Source organism: Antennarius striatus, chromosome 15, assembly GCF_040054535.1.
Source record: "Antennarius striatus isolate MH-2024 chromosome 15, ASM4005453v1, whole genome shotgun sequence".
Classification (NCBI taxonomy): domain Eukaryota; kingdom Metazoa; phylum Chordata; class Actinopteri; order Lophiiformes; family Antennariidae; genus Antennarius; species Antennarius striatus.
Window position 1 is genome coordinate 1,020,748 of NC_090790.1, and position 26,753 is coordinate 1,047,500.

General features: G+C 51.6%; 2 protein-coding genes across 8 annotated transcripts in view; both read right to left on the bottom strand.

The window, feature by feature from the left end:
* Positions 1-3,645: 3,645 nt before the first annotated feature.
* dpm2 (dolichyl-phosphate mannosyltransferase subunit 2, regulatory) lies at positions 3,646-7,123 on the bottom strand. Its single transcript, XM_068334799.1, has 4 exons — positions 7,053-7,123; positions 6,047-6,136; positions 3,966-4,068; positions 3,646-3,897 (listed from the first exon to the last, which is right to left on the bottom strand). Exons 1-4 carry the CDS (start codon positions 7,053-7,055, stop codon positions 3,842-3,844), a joined length of 252 nt encoding a protein of 83 aa, XP_068190900.1. The 5' UTR covers positions 7,056-7,123; the 3' UTR covers positions 3,646-3,841.
* Positions 7,124-13,867: 6,744 nt separating this feature from the next.
* eeig1b (estrogen-induced osteoclastogenesis regulator 1b) overlaps positions 13,868-26,753 on the bottom strand; it is a 24,314-nt gene continuing 11,428 nt past the window's right edge. For 4 of the 7 annotated variants that reach the window (XM_068335222.1, XM_068335223.1, XM_068335220.1 and 1 more), the window contains 4 exons: positions 17,785-17,906; positions 17,638-17,707; positions 17,489-17,563; positions 13,869-16,000 (listed from right to left, as the gene is read on the bottom strand). In XM_068335222.1, the coding sequence (XP_068191323.1) occupies positions 17,518-17,563; positions 17,638-17,707; positions 17,785-17,906 (238 nt within the window). In that variant the 3' untranslated portion in view covers positions 13,869-16,000; positions 17,489-17,517. Of the gene's footprint in view, positions 16,001-17,488; positions 17,564-17,637; positions 17,708-17,784; positions 17,907-26,753 lie in introns of all 7 variants that reach the window. The other 3 variants (XR_011038215.1, XR_011038214.1, XM_068335221.1) reach the window with 3 other exon arrangements.

Consider the following 26,753-nt stretch of genomic DNA (forward strand, 5'->3'; position numbering starts at 1 on the left):
TGCCGCCGAGATAGGCTCCGGCTCCCCATGACCCGATGCGGCGGATGTTGCGGTGGTGATCTGGAGATGACTGACTGACTGACTGACTGACTGACTGACTGACTGACTGACTGACTGACTGACTGACTGACTGACTGACTGACTGACCTAAACCTGTCCAGTGCTGGCTGCTGGTCTTTTACAGGGGGAAGCTCATTGTCAGCAAACGTCATAAATTTGTCTATTCATACATGAATTCTGCCCTCTACTCCATTTTAAAAACAGTCTGTGGTCCCATCGTACCCAGGTGTCCTGACCGGTGTCCTGACCAGTGTCCTGACCGGTGTCCTGACCAGTGTCCTGACCGGTGTCCTGACCAGTGTCCTGACCAGTGTCCTGACCGGTGTCCTGACCAGTGTCCTGACCAGTGTCCTGACCGGTGTCCTGACTGGTGTCCTGACCGGTGTCCTGACCGGTGTCCTGACTGGTGTCCTGACCGGTGTCCTGACCAGTGTCCTGACCGGTGTCCTGACCGGTGTCCTGACCGGTGTCCTGACCAGTGTCCTGACCGGTGTCCTGACCAGTGTCCTGACCAGTGTCCTGACCGGTGTCCTGACTGGTGTCCTGACCGGTGTCCTGACCGGTGTCCTGACTGGTGTCCTGACCGGTGTCCTGACCGGTGTCCTGACCGGTGTCCTGTCTGGTGTCCTGACTGGTGTCCTGACTGGTGTCCTGTCTGGTGTCCTGACTGGTGTCCTGTCTGGTGTCCTGTCTGGTGTCCTGTCTGGTGTCCTGTCTGGTGTCCTGTCTGGTGTCCTGTCTGGTGTCCTGTCTGGTGTCCTGTCTGGTGTCCTGACTGGTGTCGTGACTGGTGTCCTGACTCGTGTCCTGTCTGGTGTCATGACTGGTGTCCTGACTGGTGTCCTGTCTGGTGTCCTGTCTGGTGTCCTGTCTGGTGTCATGACTGGTGTCATGACTGGTGTCCTGACTGGTGTCCTGACTGGTGTCCTGTCTGGTGTCCTGACTGGTGTCCTGTCTGGTGTCCTGTCTGGTGTCCTGTCTGGTGTCCTGTCTGGTGTCCTGACTGGTGTCGTGACTGGTGTCCTGACTCGTGTCCTGTCTGGTGTCATGACTGGTGTCCTGACTGGTGTCCTGTCTGGTGTCCTGTCTGGTGTCCTGACTGGTGTCCTGACTGGTGTCCTGTCTGGTGTCCTGTCTGGTGTCCTGTCTGGTGTCCTGACTGGTGTCCTGACTCGTGTCCTGTCTGGTGTCCTGTCTGGTGTCCTGACTGGTGTCCTGTCTGGTGTCCTGTCTGGTGTCCTGACCGGTGTCCTGTCTGGTGTCCTGACTGGTGTCCTGTCTGGTGTCCTGTCTGGTGTCCTGACTGGTGTCCTGTCTGGTGTCCTGACTGGTGTCCTGACTGGTGTCCTGTCTGGTGTCCTGACTGGTGTCCTGACTGGTGTCCTGTCACTGACCAGCAGACCTAGCCTGGTAGACGGCCTTGGCCCGGCGTGTTGCAGATGAAGGCCTTTGGAACAGGAGAAGCTCCTCCTACCCCCAGACATACTGTAGCTCCAGCTGCCCAACTGCTTTCTACCCCACCGCGTTGGTTACCCTGAAAGTCCTGATATGACTACGAGACGAAGTCCCCCTGAATCAAAGAATTGGACATAACTGGTCAGGACACTAGAAGGCGTGTTCCACTAACACGTCTCACGCTGGACCGAGTCAGCAGGAGGACCAACAACGTGTGAATGCAGCAGCTGATGCTCATAGGTCAGAGGTGACATCAAGACAATGTGTCTGTTTGACCACCTCATTTCTAACATCGTCTCACAGGGGGTCACTGATCTGCTGATCAATAATCAATCACTGGACTGACAAACACAAGGATGAGTCCAGAGTCCAGAGGGCCTCAGAGGACCACCCTGATAGCCCCTGCTGGTCTGAAGACATGGAACAGGGACAGATGAGGACATCAGCCTGTCCTAGAAGAACCCGACCAACAGGAGCCAGCAGAACCAACCCCCCCTCAAACATCATGTCCAGGTGTGTGTGTGTGTGCGTGTGTGTAAGTGTGTGTGTGTGTGTGTGTGTGTGTGTGTGTGTGTGTGTGTGTGTGTGTGTGTGTGTGTGTGTGTGTGTGTGTGTGTGTGTGTGTAAGTGTGTGTGTGTGTGTGTGTGTGTGCGCGTGTGTGTGTGTAAGTGTGTGTGTGTAAGTGTGTGTGTGTGTGTGTGTGTGCGCGTGTGTGTGTGTAAGTGTGTGTGTGTGTGTGTGTGTGTGTGTGTGTGTGTGTGTGTGTAAGTGTGTGTGTGTGTGTGTAAGTGTGTGTGTGTGTGTGTGTGTGTGTGTGTGTGTGTGTGTGCGCGTGTGTGTGTGTAAGTGTGTGTGTGTGTGTGTGTGTGTGTGTGTGTGTGTGTGTGTGTGTGTGTGTGTGTGTGTGTGTGTGTGTGTGTGTGTGTGTGTGTGTGTGTGTGTGTGTGTGTGTGTGTGTGTGTGTGTGTGTGTGTGTGCACGCATGCTTGCACTTGCATTAGAGCAGATGTTTGTTCCAGATGCATTCAGACTTGTAACGTGTGGGGGGGTGAACGGGTGGGGGGTGTCGGGGTCGGATTGAGCAGCAGGAAGCTTTTTGATTCCACGTGTGTGATTTTACATGTTGAATGTTTCACTGACAGAAACATAACTTCAGTCTTTGAACTGGATGGTGTCACTGGACAGTGTTCCTGGACCAATGAGGCTCCACAACAAACTGGCACAGGAAGGTCCAGGGGCCCCTCAGCACCCCGTTGTGTCAACAGAACATCAAGAAGACACAAAGACCAGGACCTGTGGTTCTTCAGAACACCTTCTGAGAAGATAGGAAGGAGATGGAGAGCAGGAGAAACCGGGTCAACGTGACCCAGGACCCCAGGGTCTTCATGAACACTTTACCTCAGAGGATTCAGAGAGATTTGAAGGTAAGGTCGTTTTCAGACAGCCCATAGTATTTATTCTGAATTCCCAGGGTTTAGTGGGTAATGAATTCATGTCTGGAGCTACTGGAGGTGTTGTATGAATGTTTTAGTGACCAGATTATCACCAGGTTATGGCAGTCCTGGTCTTTGTGTCTTCTTGATGTTCTGCTGACACAACCGTTCACCTCACAGGTAACCATATTTATGGAGTTAATCACGTCTACAGCTGCATTGTTTCTTATGGCTGCCAAGCTATGTTGGTCCCAGTGACCTATGACCCCACGTGACCACTGGATGCTGAAGCTGCTGCAGCAAAGACTTTAAGCTTTTCTGACCAAAGGGATGACGCTACACATAAAAATGTGTAAAAAATGTTCTTCTATTTTTCATAATGATGACTAACATACACGCCAGTTAAAATGAACTTTACCGTCCCTTTAGCAGCGTTTAACAGCGTTGGATAACAGGGAGAACAGCAGACGTCACCAGGAACAGGCGTGAGTTGCCACGGTGATGTGTTGTTGCGATGTTTGTCCATCACCACTGCAGAACGCTGTTGTGTTGTGATTGTGTGACAGAATCAGTTCAAACCGGATGTTTCTGTGTGACGGACGCCAGCCGTCAGTCTGTTACCACACCAACACAACCCCCATCTCCACCTGTCACACAGCTGTGACCTTTGACACCTCCACAGAACACTCCGTGTCCTTCATGTCAGCTTTCCTTTTATTCTTTTAACTTCATATAAAACTAGATGTGCTGAACTGGTTCAGGTCTTCTTCTTGCCTCGTATTCCACACCGACACCCACAGCTGCTGCACACGTCACACGAGGCGTCCACAGGAATGTCCACAGCGATGGGCTCCAGGATCCCAGCAGGCCTTTCTTCCACTGGAGTGGGACATTAGTCCACTTTCTTTGGTTTGTGATTCTTCCACACGACAGCAGCAGTGAAGGCTCCTGGAAGAAGACCACATGAATCACACTCGCGTGCCTCCACGTGTGGGCGTGGTGAAGGGTGTGCTCACCGATGCAGAGGAGTAGCACCACAGCTGCCGCCCCCGGTAGGATGACCGAATATTCCCGGGACAGAAAGTACTGGTGCAGTCCGTGATCATGGTCCACGAAGGGCTGGAGGAGGACCAAAGGGTCAGGACACGAGTTCAACACAAACAACTTCCTGTTACTTCTTCATGTACAACATTTAGTATGAACAGAAAAAATCAGATTCTAATCCATTATTATTATTATTACTAATTGTCAGGAGAGACAGTCAGGCCTACTGCTCCAGGTAGGCTCCTTGTTTTATAGTCTTCAAAAGCAGAAACGTTTCCTTTAGTTTATCTACAGGGGACAACGCAATTTCATGAAACACATGATCACACACGGTTAAGAAGTCCAGAACGAGCCAGAAGGCTGGTTTTCATGTGTGGTCCCCTGGCCAGGACGTATAAAAGGCAGTAAAATCGTAAAACCAGTAAAAAACTTCTACAATATAGTAAAAATACACATATTAAACTCTTACTGTACTGAAACCAAATCACACCCTCTGATCACACCAGACGTCACAACCGGCCTGTGGTTTAGTGCTGACCGCTACACGAGAAGACCTTGTATGTTGTGAGTAGTTTACCTCCTCAGGGGATGAGTTCCACTCACCAGCGCCCCCCACTGACCACACCGACTCACTGAAAGTGCTCCTGCTCAGGAATGAGACAGTCCCTCTGACTGAGCCCCCAGTGACCCCCCAGAGCTGGTTCTTTGGCTGATGAACTCTACCAGAGGATCTGGAGCCAAATCATGCAGTACTTTATAAACGTGATTTAAATCTGTAAATGTGTGGAGACCCCCTCTGAGGATGGCTGAAGGTGCCCAGAGATGACAGGTCCTAGGCTTCTATCCATGACCTTAGTTCCTTGTTTGTACGAAGCTGTAATGGTTTTCTTCTCTCTGACCAGCTGGTGAGGTCACAGCTGAAGTGACTGAAAATCATTGAATCCAAGTACATTTTAGCGTCTCCAGGTGATATTTCATTTAGAACTCCACAGAAATGTGTGACATTTAACTTGATTTTTTTACGCAATTTGTCAATATTGGCTTTAAAGGAGAGCCGTGAATCTATCAATAACCCAAGATATTTATATTGGCTGATGATTTGTATTTTTTCTCCATTAACATGTATGTCAGGTCAGGTGATACTCAATTTGTTTTGGTGAAATTCATGCCTACAGTTTTAGACGTTTAGCTGCAGACAGAACTCCTGCCCCCCAGTAGTGACACAGGACAGTGTTGTAGTGAGTTCAGCAGCAACCGTGTCTTTGGAGCCACCATGAAGACAGAAAACCGTGTCGTCTGCACACGTCCAACATCCAGCGTGAGGACAGACAGGAGGAAAGTCACTGGTATGAAGAAACACTGGTGTGTCTCTAGTGTGTCTCTGGAGACACACCAGTGACACACCAGTGTCTGGAGACACACCAGTGACACACCAGTGTCTGGAGACACACCAGTGACACACCAGTGTCTGGAGACACACCAGTGTCTGGAGACACACCAGTGTCTGGAGACACACCAGTGTCTGGAGACACACTAGAGACACACCAGTGTCTGGAGACACACCAGTGTTTGGAGACACACCAGTGACACACCAGTGTCTGGAGACACACTAGAGACACACCAGTGTCTGGAGACACACCAGTGTTTCAGAGGATGGACTTGAACAATCCTCTGAAACACTGGTGTGTCACTGGTGTGTCTCTGGAGACACACCAGTGACACACCAGTGTCTGGAGACACACCAGTGTCTGGAGACACACCAGTGTTTGGAGACACACCAGTGTCTGGAGACACACCAGTGACACACCAGTGTCTGGAGACACACCAGTGTCTGGAGACACACCAGTGTTTCAGAGGATTGTTCAAGTCCATCCTCTGGATCCTGAGAACGTTTCCTGAAGCTGTTTCTCCTCTCATCCAGAAGGTTTCTTCTGAATCAGAAGCATCTCCAGGAAACCTAATCCAGTGGATTAAACAGCTCTGGAGAACTGAACCTACAGACGTCAGTGTGGCTCATTCTCATTGGCTGGACGAGCAGAGGGGCGGAGCCTACCAGCACGACCACCCAGACGGAGTAGTAGACGAAGAGCAGGAGGCTGAAGACCACCAGGCCCACACCGGCAGCTCGGTCCACTCCTGTAGCCTGAAACAAGAGGTCACCAGAGGTCACCAGAGGTCACCAGAGGTCACCAGAGGTCAACCCTCAGGATGACGATGATGATGATGATGATGATGATGATACACGTGCTACGAGCCTAGGTTGTTCTAATCTTCATCCTTCTTGAAGCGATGCAACTGATCAGAGTTTAGAACCAGTTAACCAGTAACCCACTGGTTAACTGGTTAACTCCTGACTGACTGGTTGACCAGTGAAGAACTAGTAACCCACTGGTTAACTGGTTAACTCCTGACTGACTGGTTGACCAGTGAAGAACTAGTAACCCACTGGTTAACTGGTTAACTCCTGACTGACTGGTTGACCAGTGAAGAACTAGTAACCCACTGGTTAACTGGTTAACTCCTGACTGACTGGTTGACCAGTGAAGAACTAGTAACCCACTGGTTAACTGGTTAACTCCTGACTGACTGGTTGACCAGTGAAGAACTAGTAACCCACTGGTTAACTGCCCCAGACCCATTCTAACAGCGCTGGTAACCGCCGGCTGACCGCTGGTTACCCCTGGTTACCAGCTTAGTGTGTTCAGCACCGGAAGCTGAATGTGTTCAGCACCGGAAGTGAGGTGTCGAGCCGTCCCTGTGACGTCAGAGCAGCCTGTTTGTGCCTAACAGCGTTGACAGACTGAAACACGTGACCGCAGCTTTGAAATGACTTCTGCGGGTTCGAACCAGTGACGTCAGTAGAACACGTGACGGCATCCCGTCCGAGACTCGTGACGGTTCTGTCTCCGTTGTAATGAGCGCGGAGCCGCCCGGAGCCGCGGCCGGGTCGCCTTCGTTCACCGCGGGTCGGTTCGAGTCTCCGCGAGACGTTTAATCCAGATTTAATCCAGAATCTACAGTTAATCTGTCTTCCGCTCTGAGCTGCTGCTCGGTCTTACCATCTCCACCGGCGCGCTGACGTCTCTGCTCCGCTTCCTGTTGATGGTCCGGGCAGGATGTGTCTGCTGGTCGGTGCTGCCCCCTGCTGGTGGGCCGGTAGAACACAGCCCGCTTAACTACTGGAGCACCAGGGGCGATGACCTCTGACCCCCCTCTGCTGAGGTCCGTCACCAGACCTCACCAAGTTCTTCTCTCATTGTGCTTCTTTCACTCACGATTTAAAGACGTGTAATAGAAGCAAACATAGACACTAAAATACCCAGAGGTCAAAGTTCACTCCAACTGATGACAAACGAATCCCAGAGACGTCCTGACTCAGGTCCTCCACCAAAGGTTGGAGGTCGATCAGGGCTTTTATGTTTATGACCTACAGAGACACTGGATGGAGCGACTTGGAGGTTCATTCATTCATTCATTCATTCATTCATTCATTCATTCATTCATTCATTCATTCATTCATTCATTCATTCATTCATTCATTCATTCATTCATTCATTCATTCCACCTGCTTCAGTGTGTGAGACGTCATGGAACTGACAGTGTTTATTTATTCTGAGACACGCGTGTGTCACAGTGACGTGCGGTGAGGTTCATGGCTGGTGAGGCTCCGACGTCACCATGATCACGTGATCAGATTTACAAAAACATGAACCTACAGCGTAGCCTATTCACCATTTAATTATCGACAGTGAGTGGGTTATGTTAAAGTCTCATTGCAGAATTATTTACACACACAAACTGTAACACACAAATAAGCATATTTGGTTAAAGAAACGTAATGATGTTACGTATCTGTTAATATGTCAGGTTTGATTTGTAAATGAAGTCCATGCGCCGCTCCTTCTGAACAAACGCGTCAATAACGTGTTTGTAGAAATTCTCCGTATCTTCCTTCACTCTGTAATATGTAATCCTCCATTTGAATAGAGGAGCGGGGAAAAAATAATTGCTGCACTTGACTTAATGTAGATCGTAGCCGGCATTCACTTATTCTTTGGATGAGGAGTCCCAAGACAAATCCCTGGGATCACCAGCGCCCCCTATCCATGAGGCCGGGTATTTTTGTGCCTCACCCAGTGCCTTTTAACAGCGGTTTCAGGACCGCTCAACTCCAGAAAGACGTTACACACATGCAGCTGTTGACACAAAACGTGTCTGCAAATGTGTTTGAACATTTTAATGGTGACATGTAGAGAGATAGCATTACAGCCTCACTGTATAGCATAACAGCACAGCTATCTGAGCTATTGATCAATTCATGGTGAGGCTCGTCTGGCTGGTGACTCACTACAGGTCTCTGATCAGGATTTCAGTGGTAAATGTGAAAATTCAGCGATTTTGAGTAAAAATAACCTAAAATTGGTGACGTTAAATGGATAATAATTTATGATACACATCGCTGGATAAATATTAGCATTTCATTTATTTATTCCATTTTCCATTTTTTTCTTTCATGATGGCAGGTGAGGCCGTATCTCACCTGCCTCTCCTGACCGCACGTCACCGGTGTGTCATACGTTCTCCTGACTGGACCTTCAGATCTTCACAGCAGGATCAAATAAAAAAGAATGAATGACAATACGAGAAGTGTACGTTACTGTTAGCATAATGCTAATGACGACAATACGAGAAGTGTACGTTACTGTTACAGATCAGTCAGCTGATTAAAATAATCTCCTCAGCTAAACCCTCCTCCTGTCTGTTAGATCCAATTCCAACTAAACTCATCAAAGAAGCCCTACCTTTACTTGGCAACCACTTCCTTAATATAATTAACATGTCTTTATCTACTGGATATGAACCACGGTCCTTTAAAGTAGCTGTAATTAAGCCACTTCTCAAAAAACCTAACCTGGACCCTACTGTTCTAAATAATTATCGACCCATCTCAAATCTCCCGTTTTTATCTAAGATCTTGGAGAAAATAGTCGCTAATCAGTTTTGTGATTTCCTTAAATCCAACAGTTTATTCGAGAATTTCCAGTCAGGTTTCAGGGAACATCATAGTACGGAAACAGCACTTGTCAAGGTTAGCAACGACCTTCTAACCGCTTCAGACAGAGGACTTGTTTCTATACTGGTTCTCTTGGACCTCAGTGCGGCGTTTGACACAATTGACCACAATATTCTTCTGGCACGACTGGACCAAACAATTGGTATTAAGGGATCAGAACTGATGTGGTTTAAGTCCTATTTAACTGACCGTTCCCAGTTTGTTCACGTTAATAACAACTCCTCTCAGTCAACTACAGTTAGTTATGGAGTTCCTCAAGGCTCGGTTCTTGGTCCAATACTGTTTATCTTATAAATGCTTCCTCTGGGTAATTTGATAAGGAAACACTCCATCAACTTCCATTGTTATGCCGATGATACGCAATTATATCTCTGGATTAAACCTGATGAAGTCAATCAGCTGTTCAAATTACAGCCGTGTATCAAAGGGATTAAAGATTGGATGACGAATAACTTTTTGCATCTCAATTCTGATAAAACTGAGGTCATTGTGCTCAGCCAAAAACTGTTAGGGATGTAGTGCCCAGTGATGTAATAACCTTGGATGGCATCACGTTTGAGGCCAAAACCACTGCGAGGAACCTAGGTGTCATCTTTGATCAGGATCTCTGGTTTAACACACACATTAAGCAGGTTTCTAGAACGGCCTTTTTCCATCTCAAACATTGTTAAAATCAGGCATATTTTAAAACGGAGTGATGCAGAGAAATTAATCCACGCTTTCATCACTTCCAGACTAGATTACTGTAACGCACTTTTTTCAGGCTGCCCCAAAAAGTCGCTGAAGAGTCTTCAACTAATTCAGAATGCTGCCGCCCGTGTTCTGACCAGGACCAGTGCCAGAGACCAGGTTCTGACCAGGACCAGTACCAGCGACCAGGTTCTGACCAGGACCAGTACCAGAGACCAGGTTCTGACCAGGACCAGTACCAGAGACCAGGTTCTGACCAGGACCAGTACCAGAGACCATGTTCTGACCAGGACCAGTACCAGAGATCAGGTTCTGACCAGGACCAGTGCCAGAGACCAGGTTCTGACCAGGACCAGTACCAGGGACCATATTTCTCCTGTGTTGCTTCTCTGCCCTGGCTTCCTGTGAAGCTAGGATAGATGTTAAAATACTCCTCCTCACTTCCAAAGCCCTTGGTGGCACCGACCTACCTGAGGGAACTTTAGTTCCTTATAATCCATCTAGAGCATTACGCTCTCAACATACTGGCCTACTGGTGGTTCCTAGAATTTATAAAAGTAGGACGGGGGCTAGAGCCTTGTGCTGTCAAGCCCCTCTATTGTGGAACCACCTCCCTCCCTCAGTTCGGGGGGCAGACACCCTCTCACTATTTAAGACTAGACTTAAAACTTTTCTTTTTCATAAATTTTACAATTAATGGCAACTCAGGTTACTACGTTTATATTCATATAGACCTACACTGGTGGAGACTCAACATCCAGACTCACTGAGTTCCTCTCTCCTCCCCCTTCTCTCCAACCATCTCTGTTACTCCTCCTCCTCTCTGATCTCACTCTCCAAGTCTCCAATCACACTGTACTAACTAAACTTCTTCCCTGGAGTCTCTGTGCTCTATGTCCTCACAGGTTTTTCTCAGGTTCACCCCTCATCCGCCCATCTGCTATGGACCTGCTCTTCCCATCCCACCAGTACCACCCCTAACCTAATTATCGGCTGGGGTCCGGCTTCCTTTTTCCTCCACGCCACCATACTGTTCCACCCCTCATCCACCCATCCGCTGTGGACCTGCACCTCCCAACCACCAGTATCACCCCTCACCTAACCATCGACTGGGGTTCTGCTGCCTGTCTTCCTTGGTGTCATCTTACTTTTCCACCCCTCATCCGCCCAGCTGCCGTGGACCTTCCTCTGTGGACCTGCACCTCCGAGTATCACCCAGTACACAGTATCACCCCCATCTCTACATGTGCTGTGGACCTTCTCCTCCCATCCACCAGTACCACCCCTCAACTATCCATCGTCTGGGGTCCTGCTTCCTTTCCTCCTCCTTCCTCCATACAGTCATCCACACAGCTGTAATTGTGCCTTGACTTTATCAACCTGAACCATATTGATACTGTCTCTCTCTGGCCTGTCTCACTCTCTCTCTGTCTCTCTCTCTCTCTCTCTCTCTCTCTGACCCTGTTCTTATCTTCCTTTGATTTTTTTCCCCCCCAACCGGTCGAGGCGGATGGCCGCCCTAAAGAGTCTGGGTCCTGCCTGGAGTTTCTTCCTCAATGAGGGAGTTTTTCCCTCCACTGTCTCTGATGCTCTGGAGGGTTCAGTTGGGTTTCTGTCTGTTAAAGCGCTTTGAAATGTCTGCTGTCATGATTAAGAGATATATAAATAAAACTTGATTGATTGATTGATTGATTGATTAGTAGAATGCTAATGGTCACAATACAAGAAGTGTACGTTACTGTTATCAGAATGCTAATGATGACAATACGAGAATGTACGTTACTGTTAACAGAATGCTAATGACGACAATGCAAGTGTACGTTACTGTTAGCAGAATGCTAATGACGACAATACGAGAAGTGTACGTTACTGTTAGCAGATTGCTAATGACGACAATACGAGAAGTGTACGTTACTGTTAACAGAATGCTAATGGTGACAATACAAGAAATGTACGTTACTGTTAGCAGAATCAATGAGCTCACATTGTGTTTGGTATTCATTTTCACCAGTCACTGCACTGGCAGTGTTCACCACAGACGGATCACCACAGATGGATCACCACAGACAGGTCACCACAGACGGATCACCACAGATGGATCACCACAGACAGGTCACCACAGACGGATCACCACAGACAGGTCAACACAGACAGGTCAACACAGACGGATCACCACAGACGGATCACCACAGAGAGGTTACCACAGACGGATCACCACAGACAGGTTACCACAGACAGGTTACCACAGACAGGTTACCACAGACAGGTCAGCACAGACAGATCACCACAGACAGATTACCACAGACTAGAGGTAAGATCGGGCCTAAAAAATCCAGCTCGACCCGAACCGAGCCCGACGGTATTTAAGCCCGACCCGACCCGAATGTAATTATTGACATTTTGAGCCTGACCCGACCCGAATTTCGGGCTTGGATTCGGGCTTAAGATATTACCTCTACGTTCGGTGCGTATACGATCAGAAAGGTAAAGTGACAGGAAAAAAAACAGCTGACACAAGGAGGGAACGGAGCAGGTACTGTAGATGGATGTTTCTCATACAGCGCCTTCTATGTTTTACCTAAATTATTTATTTTGTAAAGATATTCCCTAGTTTAATACCCATAGATCATTTGGGATACATAATATATAAATATATATTTATTTAAAAAGTTCAGGCCTCCAAAAAATATCCAGTCCGACCCGAGCGTATTGAAGCCCGACCCAAAAGTAATTGTTGACTTTTGGAGCCCGACCCAGCCCGAATTTCGTGTCAGGTCGGGCCCGAACTCGGGTTCGGGCATAAGATCTTACCTCTACCACAGACAGGTTACCACAGACAGGTCACCACAGACAGGTCACCACAGACAGGTCATCAAAGACAGGTCATCACAGACAGGTTACCACAGACAAGTTACCAAGAGACAGGTTATTACAGACAGGTAATCATAGACAGGTCACTACAGACAGGTCATCACAGACAGGTCACCACAGACAGGTCATCACAGACAGGTCACCACAGACAGGTCACTACAGACAGGTTACCACAGACAGGTCACCACAGACAGGTCATCAAAGACAGGTCATCACAGACAGGTTACCACAGACAAGTTACCAAGAGACAGGTTATTACAGACAGGTAATCATAGACAGGTCACTACAGACAGGTCATCACAGACAGGTCACCACAGACAGGTCATCACAGACAGGTCACCACAGACAGGTCATCACAGACAGGTCACCACAGACAGGTCACCGCAGACAGGTCATCACAGACAGGTCACCACAGACAGGTCACCGCAGACAGGTCATCACAGACAGGTCACCACAGACAGGTTACCAAGAGACAGGTTATTACAGACAGGTCACCACAGACAGGTCATCACAGACAGGTCATCACAGACAGGTCACCACAGACAGGTCATCACAGACAGGTTACCACAGTCCGGTCACCACAGACAGGTTACCACAGTCCGGTCACCACAGACAGGTTACCACAGTCCGGTCACCACAGACAGGTTACCACAGACAGGTTACCACAGACAGGTCATCAAAGACAGGTCATCACGGACAGGTTACCACAGACAGGTTATCACAGACAAGTTACCACAGACAGGTCACCACAGACAAGTTACCAAGAGACAGGTTATTACAGACAGGTAATCATAGACAGGTTACCACAGTCCGGTCACCACAGACAGGTTACCACAGACAGGTCATCACAGACAGGTCACCACAGACAGGTCATCACAGACAGGTCACCACAGACAGGTTATCACAGACAGGTTACCACAGACAGGTTATAGTAGACAGGTCATTTATAGATTAGTGTATAGAGACGTTTACTGTCCTTTAGTGTTTCATGTTACGTTCATACTTTGTGTTGTACTGCCTGTTGTACTGCCTGTTGTACTGCCTGTTGTACTGCCCGTTGTACTGCCTGTTGTACTGCCCGTTGTACTGCCCGTTGTACTGCCTGTTGTACTGCCCGTTGTACTGCCCGTTGTACTGCCTGTTGTACTGCCTGTTTTCCACAATTTCATCTGTGCTGTACGTCGTACATATATGGTACATTTGACAATAAAGTTGACTTTGACTTCAGAATGGTTGTTGTATATATTTATTGTAGTTGTACCAAGTTGACAGGTTCTAATTTACATGTAATATATTATAAAAATAAAACTTCATAAATTCTCTTCACTAAAACTTATTACTATAGTCAAATAAAACCAGAATTACAGCTCCAAATCACAAGAAAACTAAGAAAAATGATTTTAATTGCAAATGATCCCCCTCACAAAAACATTTACGTGTGTAAATAAGAACAACAGGTTGCACTGGATGAAGTAAAGGAGTGTTCAGTAGAAGACACCCCCCAACACAAAGGCCCAGCTCAGGGCAGCACGTCTGTGGATGTCAGTCTGGACAGGAAGGCCTCCATTCTATGTTGATGATGTTTGTGTCTGCACGTAGTGGAATACTGACAGGACTCTAACACACACACACACACACACACACACACACACACGAGCACTACTGTCACATGAATAAACATACCTACGTCTACAAAGTGCTGGTGGTCTTTGGCTGAATGTTGTGCTGTCAGTGTGGTGGAGTGTCATCAGGGCGTATTAACCAATAGGAGGCCAGTACTCTTGTTCATGTCATTGTTCTGAGACAGTTTGCTACTGGTCCAGCAGCAGTCAGCTGTTCATCAATACGTTATCTGTTTACCACTTCTATCTATCAATCAAAAACCGACTGTCACACGTGAGCCTTTTAGCCTCTTTTGGCTTAATTGTTTTGTTTTTCCTGCTGTCAGTGACTGTTAAAACTTGTGACTAAGACTAGCAGGCACAGACCAGACTTAACAACCAATGAGATGTGTTGATGGTGGAGACCAACATTAAATACTGGCTTCTCATTGGTCAGGTGTGGATCCCTGCTCATGCTGCTGGTGTTTATAGCAGCTCTTTGCTAACAACTTCTGAACAGTTTGTTGTTACACAGTAGGGTAGAGTATAACTTTACTGTACTGTACAGTACTGACACACGGAACGCGTCACACCCAACCACCACCGCTGAGGTCAGCAGAACATCACCGTAAAGTCACCAGGTGCTGGTCCACCTCGTGTCAGTCTATCAGTAGCGTCACCTGAGTGGAGTGTTAAAGCATTCAGTTAAACATCAATGATCCGGGGGGGCCAATAAACACTGGTATTGTGTTATTGATCCAGGGGGGGCCAATAAACACTGGTATTGTGTTATTGATCCAGAGTGGGCCAATAAACACTGGTATTGTGTTATTGATCCAGAGTGGGCCAATAAAGACTGGTATTGTGAGAAAAAACGTAAACTGCAATGTAATTCCACCAGAATCATCTAAATGAGAATCAGGGAAACTGACCAGTTATGATCTTTTAGATCTGCTGCTTACAAAGTGTCGCTGTGGTGAAGACGTTAGTCTCACAAGTCGTTCTCAGAACATCACATCTTCTTGTATTTTACCCAACACCCCAACATCCCACTGTGGGAATAAAATACAGAATAGTAAAAACATACAACATAGTGTCATAAGTCCATAAAGTGATCAAATAACATCAGGATAACATAAAAGAAAAGATTCAGTTCCAGGAGGACCTGGTTCACTTTGTTCAGAAGATCCTTATCAGGTCCTCATGTGTCCCAGGTTTGACTCGTCACTGATCAAACCCACGTTGTTCGTCATGTTTGTTTGTTTGTTTGTTTGTTCTAGATGTTGTGTCACATGGTCCACCGGTCCTCCCTGCCTGACGTCTGGATCCACTTTCTCTGACTGTGTTTTTACTACCTAATTGGTGCTCCTGAACACACCGTTCCAGCGTGGCCCTACAGGTACGAGGTGCAGTGGTCCTTAAGGCGTGTTCCAGTAATATGAGCATTTAGCACCGCTCACAGGTTCACGTGTGTTTCTGACTGGCCTTGTTCAGTCATGTCCATTTACTGCTGAGTCAGCACAGCATGAGGACACACATGTCTGAACTTGAACCTGGAAACTTCTTCCAGGATGTCTGGGATATAGTTCTGGGCCTGTTGGAGGTTTGGTGGACCAGCAGGGTGTTGGTGTGTGTTTGACTTTAGGAGGACACAGTGGTGACAAGGACGTTGTGTTGTCTTCTCTAAAGGAGGCATGATGTTGTGTGTTCTGCTCTCATGAAGAAGGACCTTCAAGGACCTTCTTCCAGCAGACGACTGGACGGACCGTGTCTACATAAGACAAGAGCATAAAGATCATCTGTCATCACACTTTTTACATGCGTTGTGTGTTCAAACACGCCTGTCCGGCTGTTTAGAGGACGCTCTGACACAGGTGTACCTCACCTGACGCTCCATCAGCCTCCATTAAGCCTCTACATTACACCCAGCTGCCATGTTCCACCTGTGTCAGGTAATAAACGTAGTGATGCTTCATGACACGTCTGAAGGTTCTACTGGAAGGGAAGTGACATCACGAACCACACCCACCACGGGTCACACAGCAGCTAGTTGTTCCCACTCCCACCTGCCCACCCAACCAAACAAAATGATCTCAGCTCCTAATTATTAAGAAACCAACGAGTCTGGCTGACGGCTCCTCAGTTCATCGGACCCTTCCCCATCGACAGGATCACCGACCCCAGTGCCGTTTGACTCCAGCTTCCCGCCTCCCTCAAGATCCACCCGGTTTTCCATGCGTTTCTGCTAAAACCGTGACCGACACCCCCCTCCAACCACCAGAGCCGCCGCCAACTCCTCCCCACATCAGTGAAGGTCATCCCTCATACACGGTGGATCACATCCTGGAGGTGCGCAGGGGAGGCAGAGGCTACCAATACCTCATCGACGGGGAGGGATTCCATATTAGACCCACAACTGCTGCAAGATTTCTTCATCTGCAACCCAGGGGAACCCGGTGAAATGCCAGGTGGCGTTCCTTGGGGGAGGGGGGTGTCATGGTTGTGTTTTTGCTCTGGTCATGTTTCTTTGCTCTCTCCTGCTCTGCAGCGCTGGAGCGTGGCAGTAGGCGGGTCTGAACTCGTGGGCGGAGCCTGGTCTCACACCTGAGCCTCACCGGGCTGGTTACCTGGGGCCTACTTAGCCACCCTCTCCCTTTAGTTCAGCGCGTGAAGATTCTCTATTCATGTATTCTGTGTCTCGCCCCGTTGCTGACCTCATCTCCTGCCACGTGTTCCCTCCTCAAGGTTTCGTGGTCCTGGTTTTGATCTACACGTGTGTTTTCCTGAGTGAGGTGATCATCGTTGTTACTCTGTTAGCCTAGTTTTTCCCTTGAAGATGATTTTCTGATGAATACTTTGTGCTGATAAACCTTTTCTTGCTCTTGAACTCTGCCCCTGGGGTCCTGGTCTTGCCCTTGCCTTGCAGGACATAACAGACTACCTACTAAAAATCTGCGATGTAGTGAAACCGCCCATCTTGAAGCACGAACAAATGATGGATTACCGTAAACAACTCCGTTCTGCGAGGACATTAAAAAGTCCACCCACTGATTCATCAGGACCGATTCCATATTAACAGCGCTGAGGCTCTAACCTCAGTATCTCCTGCAGACATCCAGCGGTTAAAGTCTTCCAGGCAAACTGAAGGAAGATTTTAGTCCAATCTGCCTCTAGACAACATTCTGAACTTCCTGTATGGGAACATTAGCGGTATCACGCTAACAGAGAGCAGCTTGACGTAGGGAAGGCGTGGACCTACCTGGATCTACAGACCAGCAGCCGCTATGATCAGCGAGTCTCAATGACCACCGGCTCGAAGCTGCCTGGAGTTCCTCTGAGGGACCAGAAACACAGGGTGGGACTGGGTCAAAGGTCACACAGGTGAGAGCTTCCTGCTGAGCTGCCTACCTGCTGGTGAGCTGTGTCCCACTGAGGGCGGTGCTCCCATCTTTACCGACAAACAGCCTCAAGTTGCTGTCTGGAGGACAACCAGGGGTCCTTAGAACAGGTTACCATGGAGATACACAACACACACACACTGTCACACTGCTGTACCTTCATTGTTGCTGCTGTCTGAGAAGTTCTGGCTTTGGACAATCTTCTCCACGATGTCGTCTGCATCGATGCGGGTGTCGTCCACACAGCTGGGCTGCCTCTCCACCTGGTCCTTCTTCCTCCTGGTGAAGAACAACAACGGTCATGTGTGACATGAGGGTGTCAGCCTGCACTGGCTTCCTGTTTTCACCAGCAAGAACCACCACAACCACGTGCTGAGGGCAACAAACCAAAGGTAGGATGATGGGCCTGATGGGTACCAGGTAAGACGCTGGGCTGACCAGCCGGTAGGGGTCCTTACGAAGATCTTTAACACCCCTCTATTAGATCATCATCATCCTCACAGGTCATCATCTCCCCTCAGAGACAGACAGGCTCCGTAGTGAACCACTTTCTGAGCAGAGAACATCCCCCTCATCCTGGACACCGTCCGTTGGAGCCGCTGCCCTCAGGCTGACGCTGTAGGACCGCTGGAGCAGCACACGTCACGCCCTACCGTTCAGACTGACTGGAATTCATGATCTACCGTTCAGACTGACTGGACGTCACGCCCTACCGTTCAGACTGACCTGACGTCACGCCCTACCGTTCAGACTGACTGGACGTCACGCCCTACCGTTCAGACTGAGCTGACGTCACGCCCTACCGTTCAGACTGACTGGACGTCACGCCCTACCGTTCAGACTGACCTGACATCACGCCCTACCGTTCAGACTGACCTGACGTCACGCCCTACCGTTCAGACTGAGCTGACGTCACACCCTACCGTTCAGACTGACCTGACGTCACGCCCTACCGTTCAGACTGACTGGACGTCACGCCCTACCGTTCAGACTGACCTGACGTCACGCCCTACCGTTCAGACTGACCTGACGTCACACCCTACCGTTCAGACTGACTGGACGTCACGCCCTACCGTTCAGACTGACTGGACATCACGCCCTACCGTTCAGACTGACCTGACGTCACGCCCTACCGTTCAGACTGAGATGACGTCACGCCCTACCGTTCACACTGACCTGACGTCACGCCCTACCGTTCAGACTGACCTGACGTCACATCCTACCGTTCAGACTGAGCTGACGTCACGCCCTACTGTTCAGACTGACTGGACGTCACACCCTACCGTTCAGACTGACTGGACGTCACACCCTACCGTTCAGACTGAGCTGACGTCACACCCTACCGTTCAGACTGACTGGACGTCACGCCCTACCGTTCAGACTGACTGGACGTCACGCCCTACCGTTCAGACTGAGCTGACGTCACGCCCTACCGTTCAGACTGAGCTGACGTCACGCCCTACCGTTCAGACTGAGCTGACGTCACGCCCTACCGTTCAGACTGAGCTGACGTCACGCCCTACCGTTCAGACTGAGCTGACGTCACGCCCTACCGTTCAGACTGAGCTGACGTCACGCCCTACCGTTCAGACTGAGCTGACGTCACACCCTACCGTTCAGACTGACTGGACGTCACGCCCTACCGTTCACACTGAGCTGACGTCACACCCTACCGTTCAGACTGAGCTGACGTCACGCCCTACCGTTCAGACTGACCTGACGTCACGCCCTACCGTTCAGACTGAGCTGACGTCACGCCCTACCGTTCAGACTGAGCTGACGTCACGCCCTACCGTTCAGACTGACCTGACGCCACGCCCTACCGTTCAGACTGACCTGACGTCACGCCCTACCGTTCAGTCTGAGCTGACGTCACACCCTACCGTTCAGACTGACTGGACGTCACGCCCTACCGTTCAGACTGACTGGACGTCACGCCCTACCGTTCAGACTGAGCTGACGTCACGCCCTACCGTTCAGACTGAGCTGACGTCATGCCCTACCGTTCAGACTGAGCTGGCGTCACGCCCTACCGTTCAGACTGAGCTGACGTCACGCCCTACCGTTCAGACTGAGCTGACGTCACACCCTACCGTTCAGACTGAGCTGGCGTCACGCCCTACCGTTCAGACTGAGCTGACGTCACACCCTACCGTTCAGACTGACTGGACGTCACGCCCTACCATTCAGACTGAGCTGACGTCACACCCTACCGTTCAGACTGACTGGACGTCACGCCCTACCGTTCAGACTGACCTGACGTCACGCCCTACCGTTCAGACTGACCTGACGTCATGCCCTACCGTTCAGACTGACCTGACGTCACGCCCTACCGTTCAGACTGAGCTGACGTCACGCCCTACCGTTCAGACTGACTGGACGTCACACCCTACCGTTCAGACTGAGCTGACGTCACGCCCTACCGTTCAGACTGAGCTGACGTCACGCCCTACCGTTCAGACTGAGCTGACGTCACGCCCTACCGTTCAGACTGAGCTGACGTCACACCCTACCGTTCAGACTGACTGGACGTCACACCCTACCGTTCAGACTGAGCTGACGTCACGCCCTACCGTTCAGACTGAGCTGACGTCACGCCCTACCGTTCAGACTGAGCTGACGTCACGCCCTACCGTTCAGACTGAGCTGACGTCACGCCCTACCGTTCAGACTGAGCTGACGTCACGCCCTACCGTTCAGACTGAGCTGACGTCACACCCTACCGTTCAGACTGACTGGACGTCACACCCTACCGTTCAGACTGAGCTGACGTCACGCCCTACCGTTCAGACTGAGCTGATGTCACGCCCTACCGTTCAGACTGAGCTGATGTCACGCCCTACCGTTCAGACTGAGCTGACGTCACGCCCTACCGTTCAGACTGAGCTGACGTCACACCCTACCGTTCAGACTGACCTGACGTCACGCCCTACCGTTCAGACTGACTGGACGTCACGCCCTACCGTTCAGACTGAGCTGACGTCACGCCCTACCGTTCAGACTGACTGGACGTCACGCCCTACCGTTCAGACTGACCTGACATCACGCCCTACCGTTCAGACTGACCTGACGTCACGCCCTACCGTTCAGACTGAGCTGACGTCACACCCTACCGTTCAGACTGACCTGACGTCACGCCCTACCGTTCAGACTGACTGGACGTCACGCCCTACCGTTCAGACTGACCTGACGTCACGCCCTACCGTTCAGACTGACCTGACGTCACACCCTACCGTTCAGACTGACTGGACGTCACGCCCTACCGTTCAGACTGACTGGACATCACGCCCTACCGTTCAGACTGACCTGACGTCACGCCCTACCGTTCAGACTGAGATGACGTCACGCCCTACCGTTCACACTGACCTGACGTCACGCCCTACCGTTCAGACTGACCTGACGTCACATCCTACCGTTCAGACTGAGCTGACGTCACGCCCTACTGTTCAGACTGACTGGACGTCACACCCTACCGTTCAGACTGACTGGACGTCACACCCTACCGTTCAGACTGAGCTGACGTCACACCCTACCGTTCAGACTGACTGGACGTCACGCCCTACCGTTCAGACTGACTGGACGTCACGCCCTACCGTTCAGACTGAGCTGACGTCACACCCTACCGTTCAGACTGAGCTGACGTCACGCCCTACCGTTCAGACTGAGCTGACGTCACGCCCTACCGTTCAGACTGAGCTGACGTCACGCCCTACCGTTCAGACTGAGCTGACGTCACGCCCTACCGTTCAGACTGAGCTGACGTCACGCCCTACCGTTCAGACTGAGCTGACGTCACACCCTACCGTTCAGACTGACTGGACGTCACGCCCTACCGTTCAGACTGAGCTGACGTCACACCCTACCGTTCAGACTGAGCTGACGTCACGCCCTACCGTTCAGACTGACCTGACGTCACATCCTACCGTTCAGACTGAGCTGACGTCACGCCCTACTGTTCAGACTGACTGGACGTCACACCCTACTGTTCAGACTGACTGGACGTCACACCCTACCGTTCAGACTGAGCTGACGTCACACCCTACCGTTCAGACTGACTGGACGTCACGCCCTACCGTTCAGACTGACTGGACGTCACGCCCTACCGTTCAGACTGAGCTGACGTCACACCCTACCGTTCAGACTGAGCTGACGTCACGCCCTACCGTTCAGACTGAGCTGACGTCACGCCCTACCGTTCAGACTGAGCTGACGTCACGCCCTACCGTTCAGACTGAGCTGACGTCACGCCCTACCGTTCAGACTGAGCTGACGTCACACCCTACCGTTCAGACTGAGCTGACGTCACACCCTACCGTTCAGACTGACTGGACGTCACGCCCTACCGTTCAGACTGAGCTGACGTCACACCCTACCGTTCAGACTGAGCTGACGTCACGCCCTACCGTTCAGACTGAGCTGACGTCACGCCCTACCGTTCAGACTGACCTGACGCCACGCCCTACCGTTCAGACTGAGCTGACGTCACGCCCTACCGTTCAGACTGAGCTGACGTCACGCCCTACCGTTCAGACTGACCTGACGCCACGCCCTACCGTTCAGACTGACCTGACGTCACGCCCTACCGTTCAGACTGAGCTGACGTCACACCCTACCGTTCAGACTGACTGGACGTCACGCCCTACCGTTCAGACTGACTGGACGTCACGCCCTACCGTTCAGACTGAGCTGACGTCACGCCCTACCGTTCAGACTGAGCTGACGTCACGCCCTACCGTTCAGACTGAGCTGGCGTCACGCCCTACCGTTCAGACTGAGCTGACGTCACGCCCTACCGTTCAGACTGAGCTGACGTCACACCCTACCGTTCAGACTGAGCTGGCGTCACGCCCTACCGTTCAGACTGAGCTGACGTCACGCCCTACCGTTCAGACTGAGCTGACGTCACGCCCTACCATTCAGACTGAGCTGACGTCACACCCTACCGTTCAGACTGACTGGACGTCACGCCCTACCGTTCAGACTGACCTGACGTCACGCCCTACCGTTCAGACTGACCTGACGTCACGCCCTACCGTTCAGACTGAGCTGACGTCACGCCCTACCGTTCAGACTGAGCTGACGTCACGCCCTACCGTTCAGACTGACCTGACGTCACGCCCTACCGTTCAGACTGAGCTGACGTCACACCCTACCGTTCAGACTGACTGGACATCACACCCTACCGTTCAGACTGACTGGACGTCACGCCCTACCGTTCAGACTGAGCTGACGTCACACCCTACCGTTCAGACTGACCTGACGTCACGCCCTACCGTTCAGACTGAGCTGACGTCACGCCCTACCGTTCAGACTGACTGGACGTCACACCCTACCGTTCAGACTGAGCTGACGTCACGCCCTACCGTTCAGACTGAGCTGACGTCACGCCCTACCGTTCAGACTGAGCTGACGTCACGCCCTACCGTTCAGACTGAGCTGACGTCACACCCTACCGTTCAGACTGACTGGACGTCACACCCTACCGTTCAGACTGAGCTGACGTCACGCCCTACCGTTCAGACTAAGCTGACGTCACGCCCTACCGTTCAGACTGAGCTGACGTCACGCCCTACCGTTCAGACTGAGCTGACGTCACGCCCTACCGTTCAGACTGAGCTGACGTCACACCCTACCGTTCAGACTGACTGGACGTCACACCCTACCGTTCAGACTGAGCTGACGTCACGCCCTACCGTTCAGACTGAGCTGATGTCACGCCCTACCGTTCAGACTGAGCTGACGTCACGCCCTACCGTTCAGACTGAGCTGACGTCACGCCCTACCGTTCAGACTGAGCTGACGTCACACCCTACCGTTCAGACTGACTGGACGTCACACCCTACCGTTCAGACTGAGCTGACGTCACGCCCTACCGTTCAGACTGAGCTGACGTCACGCCCTACCGTTCAGACTGAGCTGACGTCACGCCCTACCGTTCAGACTGAGCTGACGTCACGCCCTACCGTTCAGACTGACCTGACGTCACGCCCTACCGTTCAGACTGAGCTGACGTCACGCCCTACCGTTCAGACTGAGCTGACGTCACGCCCTACCGTTCAGACTGACCTGACGCCACGCCCTACCGTTCAGACTGACCTGACGTCACGCCCTACCGTTCAGACTGAGCTGACGTCACACCCTACCGTTCAGACTGACTGGACGTCACGCCCTACCGTTCAGACTGACTGGACGTCACGCCCTACCGTTCAGACTGAGCTGACGTCACGCCCTACCGTTCAGACTGAGCTGACGTCACGCCCTACCGTTCAGACTGAGCTGACGTCACGCCCTACCGTTCAGACTGAGCTGACGTCACGCCCTACCGTTCAGACTGAGCTGACGTCACGCCCTACCGTTCAGACTGAGCTGGCGTCACGCCCTACCGTTCAGACTGAGCTGACGTCACGCCCTACCGTTCAGACTGAGCTGACGTCACGCCCTACCGTTCAGACTGAGCTGACGTCACACCCTACCGTTCAGACTGACTGGACGTCACGCCCTACCGTTCAGACTGACCTGACGTCACGCCCTACCGTTCAGACTGACCTGACGTCACGCCCTACCGTTCAGACTGAGCTGACGTCACGCCATACCGTTCAGACTGAGCTGACGTCACGCCCTACCGTTCAGACTGACCTGACGTCACGCCCTACCGTTCAGACTGAGCTGACGTCACACCCTACCGTTCAGACTGACTGGACATCACACCCTACCGTTCAGACTGACTGGACGTCACGCCCTACCGTTCAGACTGAGCTGACGTCACACCCTACCGTTCAGACTGACCTGACGTCACGCCCTACCGTTCAGACTGAGCTGACGTCACGCCCTACCGTTCAGACTGACTGGACGTCACACCCTACCGTTCAGACTGAGCTGACGTCACACCCTACCGTTCAGACTGAGCTGACGTCACGCCCTACCGTTCAGACTGAGCTGACGTCACGCCCTACCGTTCAGACTGAGCTGACGTCACGCCCTACCGTTCAGACTGAGCTGACGTCACGCCCTACCGTTCAGACTGAGCTGACGTCACACCCTACCGTTCAGACTGACTGGACGTCACACCCTACCGTTCAGACTGAGCTGACGTCACGCCCTACCGTTCAGACTGAGCTGACGTCACGCCCTACCGTTCAGACTGAGCTGACGTCACGCCCTACCGTTCAGACTGAGCTGACGTCACGCCCTACCGTTCAGACTGAGCTGACGTCACACCCTACCGTTCAGACTGACTGGACGTCACACCCTACCGTTCAGACTGAGCTGACGTCACGCCCTACCGTTCAGACTGAGCTGACGTCACGCCCTACCGTTCAGACTGAGCTGACGTCACGCCCTACCGTTCAGACTGAGCTGACGTCACGCCCTACCGTTCAGACTGAGCCGACGTCACACCCTACCGTTCAGACTGACTGGACGTCACACCCTACCGTTCAGACTGAGCTGACGTCACGCCCTACCGTTCAGACTGAGCTGACGTCACACCCTACCGTTCAGACTGAGCTGACGTCACGCCCTACCGTTCAGACTGAGCTGACGTCACGCCCTACCGTTCAGACTGAGCTGACGTCACGCCCTACCGTTCAGACTGAGCTGACGTCACGCCCTACCGTTCAGACTGAGCTGACGTCACGCCCTACCGTTCAGACTGAGCTGACGTCACGCCCTACCGTTCAGACTGAGCTGACGTCACGCCCTACCGTTCAGACTGAGCTGACGTCACACCCTACCGTTCAGACTGACTGGACGTCACGCCCTACCGTTCAGACTGAGCTGACGTCACGCCCTACCGTTCAGACTGAGCTGACGTCACGCCCTACCGTTCAGACTGAGCTGACGTCACGCCCTACCGTTCAGACTGAGCTGACGTCACGCCCTACCGTTCAGACTGAGCTGACGTCACACCCTACCGTTCAGACTGACTGGACGTCACACCCTACCGTTCAGACTGAGCTGACGTCACGCCCTACCGTTCAGACTGAGCTGACGTCACGCCCTACCGTTCAGACTGAGCTGACGTCACGCCCTACCGTTCAGACTGAGCTGACGTCACGCCCTACCGTTCAGACTGAGCTGACGTCACGCCCTACCGTTCAGACTGAGCTGACGTCACGCCCTACCGTTCAGACTGAGCTGACGTCACGCCCTACCGTTCAGACTGAGCTGACGTCACACCCTACCGTTCAGACTGACTGGACGTCACACCCTACCGTTCAGACTGAGCTGACGTCACGCCCTACCGTTCAGACTGAGCTGACGTCACGCCCTACCGTTCAGACTGAGCTGACGTCACGCCCTACCGTTCAGACTGAGCTGACGTCACGCCCTACCGTTCAGACTGAGCTGACGTCACACCCTACCGTTCAGACTGACTGGACGTCACACCCTACCGTTCAGACTGAGCTGACGTCACGCCCTACCGTTCAGACTGAGCTGACGTCACGCCCTACCGTTCAGACTGAGCTGACGTCACGCCCTACCGTTCAGACTGAGCTGACGTCACGCCCTACCGTTCAGACTGAGCTGACGTCACGCCCTACCGTTCAGACTGAGCTGACGTCACACCCTACCGTTCAGACTGACTGGACGTCACACCCTACCGTTCAGACTGAGCTGACGTCACACCCTACCGTTCAGACTGAGCTGACGTCACGCCCTACCGTTCAGACTGAGCTGACGTCACACCCTACCGTTCAGACTGAGCTGACGTCACACCCTACCGTTCAGACTGAGCTGACGTCACAATGCTCGCTCCCGTCCGTGGATCAATCATCTCCACACAGGGATCATTACGGTAAATCAAACTTCACACCAGTAGGAGTCTCCAGGCGGCCCAGGTGACGTGGACCTGATGTAGGACTGAATGTGTGTCAGCCTCTGGAGCCCAGAGGGAGTTTTGTTGTGTTTCATCCAATGACAGTCAGGGATTCCTGAACGACACAGTCGTCACTGTTGGAGTCAGATGGGTGACGGTTCCATTCCTGCCCAGCGTCACCCCCACCTGACACGACTGTAATTCACTCTGACAGCATCGGTCCACCGTCCACCAACCTGGGAGTGACTGTAGATCAGGATCTGTCCTTTGACGCTCACACGGTCTCTGACGGCCTCTCACTGACCAAA